This window comes from Aricia agestis, chromosome Z (genome assembly GCF_905147365.1).
Source record: "Aricia agestis chromosome Z, ilAriAges1.1, whole genome shotgun sequence".
NCBI classification, from domain to species: domain Eukaryota; kingdom Metazoa; phylum Arthropoda; class Insecta; order Lepidoptera; family Lycaenidae; genus Aricia; species Aricia agestis.
In genome coordinates this window covers 4,166,655-4,187,040 of record NC_056428.1, presented here as the reverse complement: position 1 = coordinate 4,187,040, position 20,386 = coordinate 4,166,655, and the positions used below count along the sequence as shown (strand labels likewise).

The following is a 20,386-nucleotide window of genomic DNA, read 5'->3' as shown; positions in this document are numbered from 1 at the left end:
GTGTCTCCGGAGGATGAAAAACGATTACCTGACTCGATGCAAATTAATTATGAAGATACAAACTACTGGATCTATATTACGAATGATTCCATGAAATGTTTTGTGTGTAATAACATGGGTCATTTATCTAATCACTGTCCTCAAAATAATAAGCGTTCACCCCAAGTTAATAACAATTCCACACAAGAATATAATGACATCTCAAATTACCCACCTATAGAATTTTCTAAGCCCCAGACTATTACATGCCAACTAGAACTAAATAAAGGCGTTAAGCGGATTCGTTCAAACACTACCACGGAACCATCACAGTCAGATATTATTCAAACAGAACAGATCATTATAGAGGATAGTCAGTCATTGAGCGAATGTACCATTGATACAGACAGCAACATCTCCCAGGAAGAAGAATTGCCAGTCAAGTCAATAAAAAAGAAGAAGAAAACCCTTGACAACAGAACTGAGGAACAAGTTTGGAAGGACATAAAATTTGAGATGATAAATTCTGATACTGTTTTCCCCCTTAATTTAGAACAATTTATAAGTCTTTTAGACGTCTCTCGGAACAAACAAAATATTCAGGATATCATTAAGGACTATACAGATAACATCCCAGAGTTAATTAATATGTGTCTATACCTACACCCTAAATTGAATAAGAATCTTAAAAACAGATGCGCAAGATTATCTCGGAAACTTCAAGATATTAATCGATTCACTACCTAATATTTATTTTTACACATTTCTTTAGTTTTACACATTTCTTAACTTTAAATCTTTATTGTATACCTTTGTTGTTTGTAATGAAATTTTTGCAATGGAATGTTAATGGGTTTCACGCTAGATTTGAAAACATAAAATTACTTGTAAATGATTTAAACCCGTTATGTTTTTGCTTACAGGAAACTAACTTTAAAAATAATTATTGCGCTAAGATAAAAGATTATGAATGTTTTTACAAAAATCGCACGCACGGCAGTATAGCTAGTGGAGGAGTAGCTACATACATAAAACCCTACACTTTACCAGAACAAATTAACATTATTAGTCGACTCGAAGTAATTGCTATAAGAATTAAGTTTCCACTGGCTATTACTATCTGTAATGTATATTTGCCCAATAGCTGTTCCTTTAGTGATAAGGATTTGAACGATTTAGTTGCCCAGCTTCCGATTCCCTTCGTTTTGTTAGGGGACTTTAATAGTCATCATTTTTATTGGGGTTCAAAACGCTGTGATCAGAGAGGTAAAATAATTGCTAACTGGCTGGACTTACATGATAATATAATTTTACTTAATAATCAACAACCTACACACTTTAATAGTAGTAATGGTCACACTAGCAGTATTGACCTAACATTTGCTTCACGAAGTATATCAAGTTATTTCGAATGGAATGCACTTGAATTTCTTTACGATAGTGATCATTTTCCGATTACGATTACTTTAGAAATAGAATTAAACTCAAATTTACAAACTAGTAACCAATATTGGAAGTACAAAAATGCTGACTGGACAAATTTTAGCATTCAAATAGAGCGGGAAATTAGTAAATTACCTAACATCAATTTAAACTTATCTCCGATTTTCTGTATAAATAAATTAGTCGATCAATTTAATCAAATTATACTCGAGTCAGCCGAAAAATATATACCTAAGTCCAGCGCGAATATTAAAAAGAAACAAGTGCCATGGTGGAATGAGGAATGTTATAAGTCTCTTAAGGAGTCAAAAAAAGCTTACAGATTATATAATAAAAAGAAAAAATCAAATCAAGATAAAAAGGAGCTTTGTAGCCTAGAAGATAAACGCGTAGAAGAATTATTGAAAATAGAATTTCGTAAGAAGAGGGCTAGATGTCGCAAGATATTTAAAGAAAGTAGGAAGGCAAGTTGGGAAAATTTTATTTCGTCAATTAATAGTTATACTCCTTTAGGAATTGTTTGGCAAAAAATTAACTCTATTAACGGATTTAAAAGGAAAAAACAACCTATAATTTTAAAAACCAATGACGGAGAACTTAGCTGTGATCCGAATGTAAATGCACAATTATTAGTATCAGCTTTTGCAGAGAACTCAAGTTCCAATAATTACAATCTAAATTTCCGCCAACACAAAAACTTTGTAGAGGAAAATCACACAATTTTTAATTTACAAGATAACAGTAATCCAATTAATCAAAATTTAACTATGCAGGAATTAAAGTTGATAATAAAACGCCTAGGTGACTCTAGTCCAGGACCTGATAACATCTCAAATACTTTAATAAAGAGAATTCCTCTTTTAGCTCTAAATCGCCTCCTAGATATTTACAACTATATTTGGATTCATCAAGTTTTCCCAGACCAGTGGAGAGAGGCCATTGTTATACCTATCCCCAAACCAGGTAAAACCCCTACCATGACATCGAATTATCGTCCAATATCTCTTACCTGTAATTTATGTAAATTGTTTGAAAAAATAGTTAGTAATAGATTAAGATGGTACCTGGAACAGAATAAATTAATTTCCCCATTCCAATTTGGATTTAGACAGTTTAGGTCTACTCTTGATCACTTAGCATATTTAGAAAATGATATATTAAACTCTTTTGCCAATAATAATAAGGTTATTGTTGTTGCCCTAGATTTGGAAAAGGCATATGAAATGGTGTGGAAGCACAGAGTTATTTTGCTTCTAGAAAAAATGAATATAAAAGGTAATATTCTTGCTTTCATCAAAAATTTTTTATCTAATAGAACTATCAGGGTAAAAGTTGAAGGGATCCTATCTGATCCCCTCTGTACAGATAATGGACTCCCGACAGGATCTGTACTCAGCGTTATTCTTTTTTTGATTTCAATTAATGAAATTCTAACAATCGTTAAAAAGCCTGTGAAAGGTTGTCTTTTTGCCGATGATTTAACAATATTTTGTAGTGGTAATGATCTTAAACCTACAGAAATTCTTTTGCAAAGTACCTTGAATAAATTATGTGAATGGTGTAAATTAACTGGGTTTAAATTTTCGGAAACAAAAACTAAATTCATGATTATGTCACACAAAACTAAGAAAGATAAAGTAACCTTGACTATAAACAATCATAAAATTCAGGAGGAAAACAAGTTAAAAATTTTAGGACTAACATTCGATAAAAAATTAAATTGGGTTACACATATAAAACAATTAAAATCAGACTGTTACAATAGAATGAACGTTATTAAAATCTTATCAGCTAATAGATGGGGATCGGATAGCAAATGCATTAAAAATACTTACAAAGCCCTAATTAGACAAAAAATTGACTACGGCTCCATTATATATGACTCAGCTTCTCCTAACATTCTAAATCTACTAGAGAGTTGTCATAATACATGTCTACGTTTGAGTCTCGGAGCATTTAAGACCAGCCCAGTAAATAGTATTTTAGTTGAGACAGACGAAATGCCCCTGACATTAAGGAGAAAAGAGTTATGCCTTTCATTCGCCTCAAAACATATAGCTAATAACGAGAATTCTGTATTTTTAAGCAATTTTGCATCAGACATTGAGTTTAACCTACGGCCATCCTTACCAGTACCTCTAAGATTAAGAGTTAAAAAATACCTAAAAGAAATAAATTTTGAATTTCCCCTAGTTTTTCCGCGTGGACATTCTATACAACCTCCGTGGAAAGAACTAGTTCTTCCTATAAATACAGAAATTGCCCAAGAAAACCCCCGTGATTCGACCCCAGATAGTTTATATTTACACCTTTTTAATGAATTAACAACTAAATACCCGGAATTTTTACATTATTATACCGACGGATCTGTTTATGAGGGAAGGACAGGTTGTGCAATGATTTCGGAAAATAGTAGTTTTAAGTACCGTTTACCTAATTACGCATCCATATTTACATGTGAAATGGTTGCTTTACTGGAATGCCTAAAAGTTATTAGAGGGGACATAAATGTAACAAAATGTTTGATTTTTTCTGACTCATTGTCTTCCTTAAAAGCACTATTAAATGTAAGCAATATAGACCCCTTAGTAAATTTAGTTAAATTCAACCTTATTCAATTAATAGATAATAATGTTGCTATTGTTTTAATCTGGATCCCTAGTCACCAGGGCATTCCTGGAAACGAAGAAGTCGATAGGGAAGCAAAAGAAGCTACAAAATTTGAACAGTGCAATTACTTTACTTCTAGTATCAATGATCTCAAAAAATATTTTAAGCTTAAAATTAAGAATCTGTGGAACAGTGTTTGGGTAATTAATAATAACAGTAATTTATTTGAGATAAGAAAAACAGTTTTTGAAAAAAGCAAACTAAAGCCAAATAATAGAAAAGATCAAGTAGTGTTAAATAGATTAAGAATAGGGCACACTAATGTAACTCATATCCATCTCATCACCAAAGAAGCGAAGAACAGATGTGCAAGGTGTGATAGTGATATTTCTGTTAAGCATTTGTTAATTGATTGTCCAATGTACAATAGTGAACGTCTAAAAGTTAATCTCCCTACATGTTTCAATAAGTGTTTTGAAAGTACTGAAAAAATTGTAACATTTCTAAAGTCAATTAACTACTACGATCTGATTTAATATTGTAAACCTAAAGTGGTCGCTAATGACCTTGATGTTTGAGCGACCTAAAATAAATAAATAAAAAAAAAAAAAAAAAAAAATGATATTTTTCACCCGTGCTAGCTATTTAAGTCAAGAATTAGCTGGTAAAACTAATTAAATCTAATACTGAATTGCCGCGACTTTCGAAACGAATTTCCTTTATAAAATATAATCCCGCGAAATTAACCACAACCTATAAATAGGCTATATAAGATGACTGCACGTTGAATGTGTTTGGGCACCTCCCTTTCCACACTAAAATGGTATGGATTTATACTCACTAGAGATCGCCCAATGGTCGAAATTCGACATTACAAGGGTTAGTTTTGAGGAAGCGAATCATCAAATCTTTACTATCTTTTTAACGCGGGTGAAGCTACGGTCAAAAGGTTGTAATTTACAAAAGCGAAATGGAAGTAAAATGTGGAATCAACTTAACGCTAGTAGTATGGATTTATACTCACTAGAGATCGCCCAATGGTCGAAATTCGACCTTAGTTTCAACGACATTAGGACTAAAAATATTGACTTCATCATAATTTTTATTTTTCAACTCTTGTCTCTAAGACTCAGCTGATCCCAGACTGGCCGTGTCAAGCATTGTTTAATATTTATCTAAGATTCAATAAAAAAAACAATAATCCATTTTCAATTTGTCACCTTGTTGTCAACAGACTTCAACGATAAATAAAAGAGTATAATTCGTATGTCTACACATACAAGCCTATGCTTGTCACTAAAAAATATGTCATTTTTCCTAGTGTGTGTGTTGTTGCGTGTGTAATGTTTTATTTTTTAAAAAGAATGTATGATAAAAGCATTACTTCAAAATATTAGCTATATGCACTTCTTAACCATATAAACTATAACTGTGCAAAATTTCATTCTTCCCTATTTTTCGTCAAAAGGGATACAAAGTTTTTGGCTCACGTATTAATATATAGATTCTAATAACTAGCTATTATTATTATTTTAGAAGGCTTCTATGCTTATGATATCACACAAGGATTTGGGATGAGAAGTAATATTTTCTGTTGTCACATTCCGTTGCCCACCCATGACCGAAGCGATGCGTCTTTATGGGGCGCCATGGTATGACACATCCCACTTAGATCACAACTCAAACTTGAGGTGTGGAACTTAAACGGCTAAGTGCGAGTCGGACGGACAAAGGGTTCTGTATATTAATACCGGTCCTGTACTTAGTGAAAATTACGAACTGTTATCGTAAAGTTTTTAAGTTAAGTTAAGATATTATATTATTATTATTTTTAAATTAAAACCCTTATTTTTATTACTCCCTTAAAACGACCGAAGGACGGTTAGCTATTGTTATAGGATAACGCGATAACAAAATAAAAATTGTGCTAAATAAGACTTACTAAATTATTGCGAATTTCTCAAATGTTTAAACTGATATATTCGGTGAGGTCGCGCCTGTCTTTATAAGTTTTATAACCAGAGCTTATAAAACTGCCGTCGGTTTTTGCGAGAATTCGCCTCAAAGATTTAGCGATCGAGAATTTTTATTAACATTTTTATAGACTTTGACGCTAGCGGAGTCATTTTGGAGTACATTCGGCGAGGAGGCACGATAAAAAGTGGTTGACGTCATTTCAAATAGTTTTCTAATCTTTTACAGTTAGACCTTAGTGAAAGGAAAAAGACAAATTGAAATCGGGAAAAAACTGAACATTTCTACTAAAAAACAGAGCCGCTAGTTTTGTTACTGGAAACTTAACTTAGGTATTCCTCTTATGACGCAGGTATCCACTAGAAACTATAACAAAATCGCTCCATCTCTTTGGATGCTACGATACAAAATTAGTGGAGTTATAATTGTTTGACTGTGGCAGTCAAACTTATAACTCCACTCATTTTTGTAGGGGTTAAAAACGACTTACGAAACTCTACAAGGGTTAGTTTTGAGGAAGCGAATCATCAAATCTTTACTATCTTTTTAACGCGGGTGAAGCTACGGTCAAAAGGTTGTAATTTACAAAAGCGAAATGGAAGTAAAATGTGGAATCAACTTAACGCTTCTCGAATCTCGATCCATTTATTCTTGGTCGAAGTAATGTTCCCATCACAAATTTAACAGCTTTTGCGACCCAGTTTGCAGGCGGAGTCGTTTTTAAACTATAAAATTCAATCTTATTTATACGTAAACAGAGAGAAAAAGTGCATAGTACTACTAATTGGAAATGTTACTATTTACTGTGCAAGCTACTTTTACTGGTGCCAATGTCGTGGGCAAAATAGTTATTTAGGCCCACTTGCGCAGATCTGGGTTAAAGTTAACCCCGGATTAAACGTTATCGCTTTGGTAAAGTATATGTAGAATGTAAGAGACAACACACTTTTTAACCCGGTATTAACTTTAACCTGGATCTGCGCAAGTGGACCTTAGAGCCCAATTCTATTATTCCACATACATTTACTTTAGTTAATTACTTTTGTGGCGGTACCCACAATTCGCCTAACATTCCTGCATCGCACTATCGAAGTTTCGGAGAACGGCAAGATATATACAACGTCTGAAATGACGTCAGTGGGCTTCGGCCTGACCGAGCATGCTATCTCGCTCGGTCGGAATATTTTCCTTTTCGGCCGCCACTAACAACGTTAAACTTTTAACGGGAATAAGTCCCTAACAAATGTAAACATTCACAAACTAACATCTACACATTAAGTTGTAACCCTCACACAACATTTTGGTTCCGTTTAGAACTAAAATACCACAAAATTATTTGTTTTATTATATAAAATAAGGATTCTATTATTATCAACGTAATAGAAATTATTATAATTGTACTATCATGTAATGTAAGATTAGTGTCGCGTTCTGCAAAATGTCATGTTCGTTGTTCGGGTAATGGCCGGGAGCAGACGCTTGTAGTAAATCTCAGGCAACATACTGACATAATGATGTTTTGGCACAGATAGACAATCGATAGGCTCGCTGTTAGTATGCTTGTATTAATTAATTGGACGTTATAGAGGAATTTTGGTTTATCCGGCTCGAAGGACCAAAAGATAATGCAATCCGAAGTTTGCGTAATTCAATATAATAGAACAAGTATATAAAGTAAAAAAAAACTATTACATCCTCACTACGTAAAATCATACAACATTAAAAAAGACGTCCTATGTCTCGGCATCATTACCCTATTGACGTCATTTCTTAAAATCACAGTCAGTAGTTTAACCGCTAAACACATACATAATTATAGTGTCAAAATTATCCATCCTTTTGGCTTGTCCGTTGCCTGGTAAAAACGGCCCAGTAACAAGGTGAAACCTTTTGGTATTTATTTTTATTGTTCAACAATGTTGCGACATTGCATAATATGTTTACTTTCTCAATCAGAAAGACGATCCACCAACATTCTTCAATAAGAATTTGCTCGACGACCTCTGTGGCTCAATTTGTTGGCTGATGGTAGCTCAAGCCGGAGGTCGCGGGTCCGAATCCCGCCGACGGAACAAAAAGTGTATTAAATATTTAAATATGTGTATCATATAATAAAAATCTTAAATATATGTATATATAGTATAAAAGTATTAAATATTATTTCCGTTGTCTGGTACCTGTAACACAAGTCCTTCAGGTACTTAGCACAGGGCCAGAGTCAGACTGACGTGGTGTGAAGCGTCCATAGATATTAATTATTATTATTATTATTACATAATACATATTATTTTATTATTAATTTTGGAATTTTTAAAAGTTATAAACCTGAAATTTTACAAATCCTAATTTTTAATCGTTTTATTATCTTTATTTGATTTTAAAAATCTGCTTATCTTTGATCTTGCCAACATCCGAATTAGATAAAGTCCATTTAATATTTTCTACTATTCTATTTCGTGTCAGATCTATTCTGTTTTCCAAAGCTTAAACTTGTGTACCATAGAGTGTGTTAGATTTTTTATGTTTTTATGGACAACAGTAAACAAACCTTTTATATTGCTCACAAAGCTGTGTCCAGCTTTTGTTCTCGATAACAATGACGGGCTTTGCCTTTGAATATAAGGCAGATTCTGTTTCGTACAATATAATAAGCTTGTTTTGTTTTTTTTTCAGACTTTCGGTAACCAGCCGCGACATTGCCAGAATGAATCTCGAGACTTCACCCGTAAGTGTCTTTATATATTTTCTATGAAAAATAGGAGAATCCTGACCCAAAACTTTATTAATTTTTTTATCGCAATACACATCGCAACCTTGTTGATAAAACTTTTTATTTAGCGCCATCTATACAAGTAACGATGAAACGTTTCGAAATGTGTAGTTCATAAAGTTCAAGTAATGTTGTTATGCGCCGCTAGATGTCACTGTAAGGGATGACGTTTCTCAAGCTAACCGCTAGGTGGCGTCTTTAAAGGTAAGGTTTGGAAAATTTCTTGTTTCGTAGTAAAGTAAGTTACCAAAGAAACCTGACATTCGATAAAAGATGGAGCTTTTTAAGAGCGTAGTTAATTTTGCTCTGTTGGTTATAAAGGTAGATTTTCAAGTTATCTTTTCTATAATAATATTATTCTTCCGTAGTTACTTCTTTTTTAATGTCATCCTAATTACATACTTTTACTAGTTTGGTAAGCAAGTTTCCGAAAAGAATGACAATCAGATCAAATTATATTATTATTATTATTAATAGCACAGGAACTTGGAGTAAAGTAAAAAAAACAGGGTAGAAAAATTGTTATAAAACATCTTAGGGATAAACAGACCCGACTTAAAAACTGACAATATAGTCAGGGAGCCCTAGAACTTTTTTCTATTGCTATCAAGCAAATTTTTTAGGAGTAGCTTCATTTTGATAAGACAAACAAAATTTTTATCTGCGAAAAATCTTGAAAGTAGTACCTAACAGAGATGGAAATAAAATAAATTAAATAACTATAAAACTACCAATATACAAAAAATCTGCTGGTTAGGGTTCCGTTTTAGGGTACCGTAGTCAACCAAGTTTTGTTGATTACGGAACCCTAACCAGCAGATTTTTTGTATATTGGTTGGTTTATAGTTATTTAATTTAAGAGTAACATTGCCCTACAAATAGAACAATCCATATTTTAGGACCAGGAAATCAAAGTATGAAATCATTTCTATCTCAGTTACCTACCACTTTCAAGATTTTTCGCAAATAAAAATATTGTTTGTCTTATCGAAATGAAGCTAGTCACAAAAAATTTGCTTGATAGTAATAAATAAAAAAATTGTTCTAGCTCTCCCTGACTAATATTTTTGTATTTCAACTGTGACCATGCAGAGCCTGCGATAATGTGTTACCTAATTAATGATTATAATATTTTTCTTTAAACATTTGTATTGGCAATCGTGAAACACATCTACGGTTGAGATAAGTCCCAAATATCCCGACCCGTATCTCTCATCTCGGGGGAAATTAAATTTCTTTGTATAATTTTCAGCCTCAGTCACCTTTAATTTATAATTTTAGATAATTCTGCAATAAGTATGTGTAAACACAAAGTATTTCACCAGGTATACATGTAAATGTAAGTTGTGTTGTGTTAATTTTACTGGACGTGTTCCACTCACTAAAATAACTTGTTTGAAAAACTGCCGTCATTATCCTCAGTATAGTAGGAACATGATATTTTGTCGTTATTGAAACGATAAAGCTTAGCCCGGGCGCGCACTAGCGGCCGGTCGGAGCGGCCATCGAAAGTATGGCGTCCCCGCTGGCCGCCGTGCGGCCAGTTGAGGGTGGTCTAAGGCGGTTTCATAATAAAGTGATTATCTCGATGGCCGCCGCGACCTGGCCGCTGCGGTTTAGCCGCTAGTGCGCGCCCGGGCTTAGGGTTCCATTTTTTTAAGTTTAGGCGTGATAGAGATCATTGCTATTTCGAAGTGTGATATTCGCTGTGCAGGGAATTCAAATGTGATGAGCGTTGTATCATGTATGTACCTATTTTCAAAAATGTTTGTATTTTGATTCGCTACTTTTGCTAGTAAGTGGTAACTCACTGCTCCGGTATTTGTGCTTCGTTATTTCTTATTACTTTTATAGAGTTGCGTTTTTAAGTAACCGAAGCGTGCATAATATTATACTACATGACAATTTTTAATAGATAATCTGCTCCTGAACCATATTAATTCAAAAATACTCCCGAAATTCGGTAAAGATTTTGAAATTTCATTCACATCTTTGTTCCGAACAAAATATCATAACAGTTAAGATAAAACGAGTTATGCTCACTAGTGATCGCGTTAAACAGATTTTTCTATTTAATCGAATACCCAGCCCGGAGCCCAGGGGGAGCGTAGAGATTCGACGGTCGCGATACAGTCGCAATTTATTGAAAGCGGCACGGTTCATATTGGCATCGTATCGGTTCATTAATAACTACACACCGCCGCGAACAATGGGCTACGTGTACGAAATGTTTAACTGGAAATATATCGGAATTTTGAATACTCGTTAGGATACCGTTTCAATTAACCGGGCTTAAGTTAGCGCTCTCACATACGCCGAAAACGTCAGAATAAAGCTTTGTCGTAATATATCCGCCGCGCCCCGGGCGAGCTCGGCGCCTTACACGGCTGACGGCTCTATTAACACTAAATATTACAATTCCTACTACTGCGATGGAATCGCTAATGCGGGGGCGAAAAGATCCGCGCGGGCGCCTGCTTTACGTACGGCGAAATTGCACCCTCACGAGTCACGACTCACTCGATGTTGTTCTTTTCGCTAATTTGAACTGTTCATCGCGGCCGACGTCGCAATCTCTCGGGGAATTCGCGAAATAAAAGAACAAAACGTTATCTGGACGGTCGCTATGAAAAATTAACAATTAAATCTTAAGCCGGGCGAGATACGACTTTGGGAGCCACAAATTACTATGATTTAATATTGCTTAGTTATCTGGGGGCCGGTAATTTGTAAGCGGCTCGGCCCCGCAGGAGCATTGTTGGCTCGCTGTCGTCTTTTGTTCGTCGGCTGCCCCGCCCGATAGTATCAAGAGTTATTATGATTAGGATTCTTTGCTGCAGCGAAACCCCTAAGATCGTCATGTTTATCTGATTTATGTTGCAGCTAATGATCTTGCAAAATTAAGAAGAATGTTGGAAGTTACTCCTTTTGGCATTCCCTTTAAATTACTTTATAGGAATATGATTAAATGTAAACAGTTAAGAAAACATACGAAAGTAGTATTGCCCTTAGAAGTTAGGAAATGCATTAGAACAGACAGAATGACTGCTTTACGACTTGGCGAGATCTCCGGTTGCTGATAAGCGAATGATTCCACTGATGGGAAACTTAGTGTCTGAACACACCACGCCGAAGTTCAGCGGCGGAAGTTCGGCACGATTACGTCAGCAATGTCAAATGCATAATACAATATAGCGCGACGGAATTTCGGCATGGTGTGTCATCGGTAATTTAAAATACAGTGCAGGCGGAATCATGCAGAACTTCCGCCGCGGAACTTCGGCATGGTGTGTATAGACACTTATACTGTTATACTCGCTTCGGCTCATCCTAATACAACACAATATTTACAATATCAATAACTAAATATATCCATTCCAATCTATCGCAAATTATGACAATTGCACGACTCCGACTGTGCAGTAACTAAACGTACATTACGTACATGTTGCATTCATGAGTCTGTCAGAATATCGCTTCACAAAGAACGGGAATGGAGCTGGTGCAGATGAAAATACCATTGAGTGAGAATACCCGGCGCGGCTAGCGTCAGACGCTAACGAAGGACCATCTGTTCCTCTGCAAATATCGAGTTGCCAGTTTCTTTACTTTGTAACTACACATTTGCCTGGATGCTAAGATAGAAGTGTAGCATTTGATCCGAGTTTTAGTGATATACAAAGGAAAATAAATTGAAATTAGATTTAAAATTTATAAAAAAACTCGACTGAAATAGACTTGTCAATGACTCATAGGACAAAAGTGGGATAAATAGTTTTATATACATAAATGGTCTAAAATTTCACATTTTTATATATAAAAATAATGGTAATATATTTACAAATATAGTAGGTATTTGCACAAATAAACCTTTTGCCTTGCCTGTTTTGATATTGTAACGTAATTCAAGTTTTTTGCCTAATGAAACCCTGTTTTTTGAAAATTATCAACATTACTACAAAAATCTGTGTCAATTTTCATAGTATTGTTGCCTGAGTTGACCCAACACATCCAAGGTTTATTAGTAGTTCAAATTTCAATAAAATATTTATTCTGAGTTCATTTTATTTTTTGTTTTACCTACACAAAAGAAGCAAATAACAAACTAAAGATTGCGAATTGTAGTGCTATGAAAATTTGATAAATATTGTTATATTTATGCTAATTTTAAGTATATTTAATTGCTAAAGCATATTTTTCGTACTTTTTTAGCTTTGGTGATAAAAGATTTTTATATTGTGACCAAAAATACGCCACGAAAAAATAATAGATTTGTCCAATAGGGTATTTTCATCAAGATGTTCATGGCTTCTAGACGTGAATTACTGTATTACTGTATATTCTATTGCTTAAATGAGAAAATATAAAATCTGAAAAAAATGGTGTTTTATGATCAAATACAGGAACAAAACCAATAAATCTTGTGGAGTCATTATAATGTCACTAGCTAATTGACCGAGCTTTGCTCGGTATTCGATGAAAATGACATTTTCTAAAAATTATTCCTAGCTAAATAAAATGTCAATTATAGTTCACAATGACACCGACCGTGACAGTTGACACCCTGTTGTGCAACTATTCTCAGTTTAATATTTACTCCACCAAAATAGCCCGTGTAAATATTTACTCTCGTGTATAAAATATCGTAAATATTTAACCTTATTCTTGGATTAGAAGTTGGAAAAACGCAAAACCAGCTTACTCTTAGATTAGGAGACAGTTATACTCGAGTAAAATTTTACTCCAGTTTGGTCGAATGCGCCCTAAGTAGAGTAGGTAGTTCCGGTTTTTAAATCAGAAGTCATTAAAGACGTGGCGATCATACGTCAAGTCCAATGCTTCTTGGTTGATGGAAAAAAACAACAAACAGCAATCATATACTCCCACACTTCGTTATGAAAACGCTCATTATTCATGAGCGAGAATGACTTATTCCAATTAAAACACGGCACTTGATTCGATTAAACATCGCCCAAGTGACCCGCAGGAGAGTGTCACAAGTCATAAACGTAATGGGGGTTAGGGTGGGCCATGAATTAGTAAGCGTAGCGGAGCGGTCGGTGCAAAATCGTCGTAGTGGTCGCTGTTCTAAAATTAATAGTGAATGATACGGCGGATGGTACAGGAAAACAATGAAAAATAACGCAAACACTAGCGAGAATCCTTAGGCTCGTAAAGATATTATTAAATTGTCCTACAGGTATCGTAGATGTTTTGTAGATATCGTACAGCTATCTTAGATGTAGAGGTGCTAAACAGCAACAGTAATACATATAAATGTATTACTGTTGCTGTTCTAAATATTATAAAATAATCATGACTAATTTGTGGTCGTGAAGCTAGATAAATTATAACCTCCTCTGCATTAAATTACTTAAATACATATTTAAGTTTTTTTTCACTTTTATACTTACGAAACGAGCTTAAATATTTGACCATAATTTTATTTTGACCGACACCATCGCAAGTGCGTTATATTAAGGTCTCAATCGTAAAAAAAGTATCCGTCGCTACTCGACCGGCCATGTTGCGATTGACACTGCCGCCGCGCCGCGTCGACGCCTGCGCTCGTGGCCTAGCCGTTAGTCCGGTTACATGTCACGTTTTCATTTCATATAGTGGGCCCGAATCGATCGGCTTTTTCAATTAGCGAGAACACCCAATTGTCATTGTGTTCATAGTGTAATTGCTGGTTTGTTATCCACACATCTTGACCCCAGCTAGTGTCGTACTACGGAGTCGGATTACAGATATTCGAGTTACAGAGTATTCTCTGAATTCGTTACAAATCGCACTAATATTATAATGGCTGCTTGTATATTGCGGTTAAGTATAAACTTTTGAACGGATTTTGGTCAAAACTGACATGGTAGGTTTAAAAGGTAGCATAAGTGTAACACTTATATGTAAATACAATATATTTTGCTACTTTTTAGCCGCCCAAAGAAAATACTCATATAAATGTTTTTGTTTAGACTCAGCAGGTTGAAAAAATAATTATGTGTAAGTTGTAACTTAAAACTATAACAATAGCTGATATTAAGTTTTAACCACGTCTCTGAATTTACCCTTTATGATTAGGAATTCTTAATGGTTAGCACGTCTTATTTTATTATAAAAAAAATTTAAAGGTAGGTCACCTTCTACAACCGGCTTCAGCATATTAAGGTCACCTAATTTATTCTTATTTATTCGGTCAGAGCTTATTTTAGTCCAGATATAACAAAGTTTGTTTGCATAACGCGAAGTTTATCGCAAGTTTATTTCAAGTGTTTACTTAGGCTCAATACTATATAAGAGCTAACGGATCTAAACCTTTTTCAAATAAATATATGCAACGTAGATTTGGCGACTGGTCATGACGAAACAAGTTTGCACCTCGTTAATATATATGAGTAAGTTGTAAAAATGCATCCATACTTACTATACTAATAATGTAAATGCGAAAGTGTGTCTATCTGTCTGTTTGTTGACCTCTTCACGCAAAAAACCGCTGAACCTATTTTGCTGAAATTTGGCATGGAGATGCTTAGGGCCGCGTCACACCGGAATGGCAGCGGCGAGGCGAACACTTTCAGCGTCATAGGATTTTAAACTTTAAAAAAACATAGTATCGCTTGAGAAATCGCGGCCGCCGGTGACCGCCAGCGGCCACGAGCGGCCACGGGTGGCCGTACACTTCTCAAGCGATACTATGTATTACAACAATGAAGATAAAGTTTAAAATCATATGACGCTGAAAAAGTTCGCCTCGCCGCTGCCATTCCGGTGTGGCGCGGCCCTTAGAGTCTCGGGAAAGGACATAGGATACTTTAATCCCGGAAAATGTTCGGTTCCCATGCGATAAACGAATTTTGGGGCAACGGAGCTGCGGGCGTCATCTAGTACCTACTTTATGCATTGGATGTCCTCTGTGGCTGCGTACGTGCAGAATACAGAAACCGTACATTTTCGTACAACTCGTAATTGAGGCTAAATCTCTATCTTTTACCGTTTTCTACTTTATATCTGTGCTAAATATGGTTGAAGTTCCCAATGGTTTCTAATGGCCGATTTACACGGGTGACTAAAGCCGCACGATTTCCGCCGCACGACGAAAATCGACTGTGTAAATGGAAATTCGACTACGCCGCATGCGGCTAAAGTCGCAGGCCCCAAAGTCGTGCGGCCAATGGCCGTATGCGGCTGGTGACTAAAATCGACCGTGCAAACGCTCAGTCGCAAGCGATCGCTTGCTGCGAATACTACTGTTGACTGGTGACTTGCCGGGTGACTAAAATCGACCCGTTAGTCACTCGTGTAAATGGGGTGGCGAATCGACTTGGTTAGGCGATTCGACTGGTGACTTGCCGGGTGACTAAAATCGACCCGTTAGTCACCCGTGTAAATCGACCATAAGACTATTCATAAAGATGAATCTTTGCATCGAATAGTCTTATATCGAATTAAAAATCGAAGAATCGTAGAAAAACATCTGCTTAATATAGTTATCATTATAGTATATTACTAATTTGATTCAAATTTACTCAGAAATAAAACATTTTTATTTATTTTTAATGATACTATAATATTACTAGCTGCCCCGGCAAACGCTATTTTGCTATATTATTTTATTGAAGTGACTAAATAAGTATGTCACCATGGCAACGACCATCGCTATCCCGTCTCACAAACAATGGTCGCCGTCAATCTCGAGTTGTAATAATTTGCTATTATTTATTGAACAAATGCACTTATCAATATAAAAAGTACCCAGTAGCCGATTCTCAGATCTACTGAATATGCATATAAAATTTGGTAAAAATCAGTAAAGCCGTTTCGGAGGAGTAAGGTGACTAACATTGTGACACGAGAATTGTATATGTATATATATATATATATATATATATATATATATATATAAGATATATAAGAAGATAAGATACATCTTATCTTCTTATATACAATGTGTCCCGACACCGGTGTCCGATCCTTTAATGTCACGATTTTTTTTTTCAAAAGTTGAAGAAAAAAAATTAGAACTCATGATTTATGGCATATTTTAGTGACAAATTGGCTTTCAAATATTTTTTTTCTCCAACTTTTGAAAAAAAAACTTTTTCTCTGGCTTCATACCAATCTGACCTACACTTCATAAGAAAATCGTTATAACTTCTAAACTATCTGACTTAGAGCATTCAAGTAAAGAACTTGTTTAAGATGAAGACCTCCTCTAAGTTTTTAAAATAAAATAGAACCAGTTTAATGAGCTGGATTTTTCACAAAAAGACATGACAATTTTTTTTCTTAAACTTTGGTTTTTCTATGTTCAATTCCACGAAATTTATAACACATTGCCTGTGTAAGCGTAGTCCACAAGTTAAGCTACCAAATGAGACCTTTTTTATCTTCATAGGATATTTACATGAGAAGTACTGGTCAGATTAGTATGAAAGCCCGAGAAAAACTAAAATGGCTGCCATTTTACAGCCGTGAGAGAAAGAGAAAATTTGAGAGCCAATTTGTCGATGAAATATGCCATAGATCATGACATTAAAGGATCGGACACCGGTGTCGGGACACATTGTATACAATTCTCGTGTCACAATGTTAGTCACCGTACTCCTCCGAAACGGCTTTACTGATTTTTACCAAATTTTATATACATATTCAGTAGGTCTGTGAATCGGCTACTGGGTACTTTTTATATTGATAAGTGCATTTGTTCAATAAATAATAGCAAATTATTACAACTCGAGATTGACGGCGACCATTGTTTGTGAGATGGGATAGCGATGGTCGTTGCCATGGTGACATACTTATTTAGTCACTTCAATAAAATAATATGGGTGAAATACTTTATATAGCAAAACACCGTTTGCCGGGACAGCTAGTAATATTATAGTATCATTAGTAATATACTATAATGATATATTAAGCAGATATTTTCCTACGATTCTTCGATTTTTAATTCGGATTTTTCATTGTATATGCGACATCACTAGCAGGAGCCATCAGTGTAATGAATTGCCTTACTCGTACATGCGGCCCATAAAAATGTGTGGTAAAACATGTTTCAAATATTTATGTTTATTTATTGTCTATGTGTATTAAAAACACGCCACGTATTTCATTTAGTTGATTCATTGCTTCGTATCCGGAATTAAAAATTCATCGGTCATTAGTTCCTCTAAAACCTGTTTAAAATTAAAAAAAAAATGTTGTATGAATGATTAAATTTATAATTTTATATGTTTAAATTTTAAACCTTTATTATTTAGAAGATACGTTACTTATGTCTTGAATCTATATAAATAGAGTAGATAGTAGATTGGTAAGGCGGTTATTGTACTAATAAATAAAAAATACGTGTGGCACTCGGGGACTGCCGCGGTAAAGCTATTGCATAGTATTTTTTTATAAAGTTATGCAATTATAATTCGCATACCTCTAGTCGCACACACACAAAATCGTGTCGAATCTGTCGAACTGAAAATACGTTAGACGAAGCACAGCAACGCCGCACTGCTGCTGTGTCGTTTATTTTCGTTATGGAATTTCTTGATTCGGTCGCCGCGCTCAAAGTCCGCGATAAAAGCTATTCAGTCGCTTAATAAAACATATCTAATTATAGTATTTTGTTAAGAATACAATCTTCTTATATGTATATAAAATTCTCGTGTCACAATGTTAGTTACCGTAGGTACTTCGAAACGGCTTTACTGATTTTTATCAAATTTCATATGAATATTCAGTAGGTCTGAGAATCGGCTACTGGCTACTTTTATATCAAAATAAATGCATTTGTTGAATAAATAATAGTAAATTATTACAAATCGATACTGACAGCGACAATTGTTTGTGTGACGGGATAGCGATGGACGTTGCCATGGCGCCATACTTATTTAGTCACTTCTATAAAATAATATGGGCGAAATACCTTATATGTAAAAATAACGTTTGCCGGGACAGCTAGTACCTATAATAATTATTAAAATATTATATTATAGTTATTGTCTCGTAGCGCGTCAGACTCGTAGTCTCGTAGCGGGTCTACGAGCGCGTAGCGGCGCTACGAGTGTGCTACGAGCTACGTTCCAAATAATTTCAATAGTGATTATAGGCATCGGATTATATGCACGATCAAAGTGCCGAAGTAATGCACAAAATATGCACAATCAAAGATCACTTAATAATAAAATTTATTACTTTTTTGACGAGTTGTCCGGCGGTGCCGTTAATAAAAGCGCCAATTTTTATAAATTCATCAAATGCAGGGTTTTTCATTTCTTATACAGCACCAATTATAACAATTTTAATTCTTAAATCGTTAACTACTTTATTGAAATTTTTTATTAATGTTGCCAACTATGAAGAAAAATTTTGTTTGTAGAAAGATATTGTGCCTAAAAATGCAATACTTCCAGTATTGCATTTTTAGGGTTCCGTAGTTTAAATGGGGATGGAGCCACATATTTGAAGTGTTTTGATCTATCGTACCTCTGTTTTGTGGCCTCGGTGTGTGTCATGATAGCTAGTTTGGAGACTACGAGGGCATAAAACTACCGAAATATGCACTATCGCCTAAAAAGTGCCATTATATGCATTTGCATATGCAAGTATGCAAATGCATATAATCCGATGTCTAGTGATCACTGATCAGCTTTTTGATGAACCACACTCACAATAAATGTCTGAATATTGCTTATAGGAGAGTCGTGGACTGCTCTAGATCGATTTTTTATAAATAATTATACTTAAAATGAGATAATCTTGTAAATTAATTTTATAGATTCGTTACAAGTACTTTTATTAAGTTAAGTATTTAGAGGCTTTAAACTAGAAAAAGCTTTCTAGTTAGGGCTTATTTATAGGAAACGGTGAAATTTTGAATTATTAACTACTTTACCGGCTACATTTAATTAGAAGTAATTTAACTAAAAAAAGAAATACATTGAGTCTTCAATTCGTTCATAAATATTAAATGTAATGGAGAACATTATCGCTTAAAACACATACTCTAAATCGATATTTATCATTTAAGTTGCGCCGTATGAAATTGCCCGCTATGATTAATGTTGGCTGTGGCCATAAGCCATTACGGCACCATGTTAATGTGTGAGTCTATTTTATTTCGGTCGGTTTAATGGAAGACTGAATTATGCCCATATAATATCACGCTATGTCCTAAATATACTAATGTGTATTCATTTGGAATTGTTGGATGCAATAATTGCTATTTTAAACTTTATTTCTATTTTGGCGCCGTATACTTTGTTCGTAGCTTTTTAATAAAAATATAATCCCTGCTTATTTTGGTTACGTCGTCGCGTCTGAAAAGCGAGACCGATTATGATTAAAATTGGCTAGCATTCGTACGCGTCAAGTTGTCAACACTTGGTTTGGAGTTTGGACTGACGACTGATTGACTGACGTCTAGTATGAACTGAAAAATTTAGAAAATCGTATAATGCTGGCTTCACACGGCGCGTAATATCTCGTCGGCGCTCGTACAAATCGGCTCGGCGAGGACGAGAGAGCACGAGCCAACAGGCGAGTCGGCGGTACCAGTTCTCACGGCGCGTAATATCATGAGCCGCTCGAGCCGCGTCGAGCCGCGCCTTTGAAGTT

General features: G+C 35.0%; 1 protein-coding gene across 4 annotated transcripts in view; it reads left to right on the top strand.

Moving 5' to 3' along the window:
• LOC121738381 (tyrosine-protein phosphatase Lar) overlaps positions 1-20,386 on the top strand; it is a 459,738-nt gene that overhangs the window by 30,801 nt on the left and 408,551 nt on the right. For all 4 annotated transcript variants that reach the window (XM_042130387.1, XM_042130382.1, XM_042130381.1 and 1 more), the window contains exon 2: positions 8,680-8,731. In XM_042130387.1, the coding sequence (XP_041986321.1) occupies positions 8,711-8,731 (21 nt within the window). In that variant the 5' untranslated portion in view covers positions 8,680-8,710. The remainder of the gene's footprint in view (positions 1-8,679; positions 8,732-20,386) is intronic.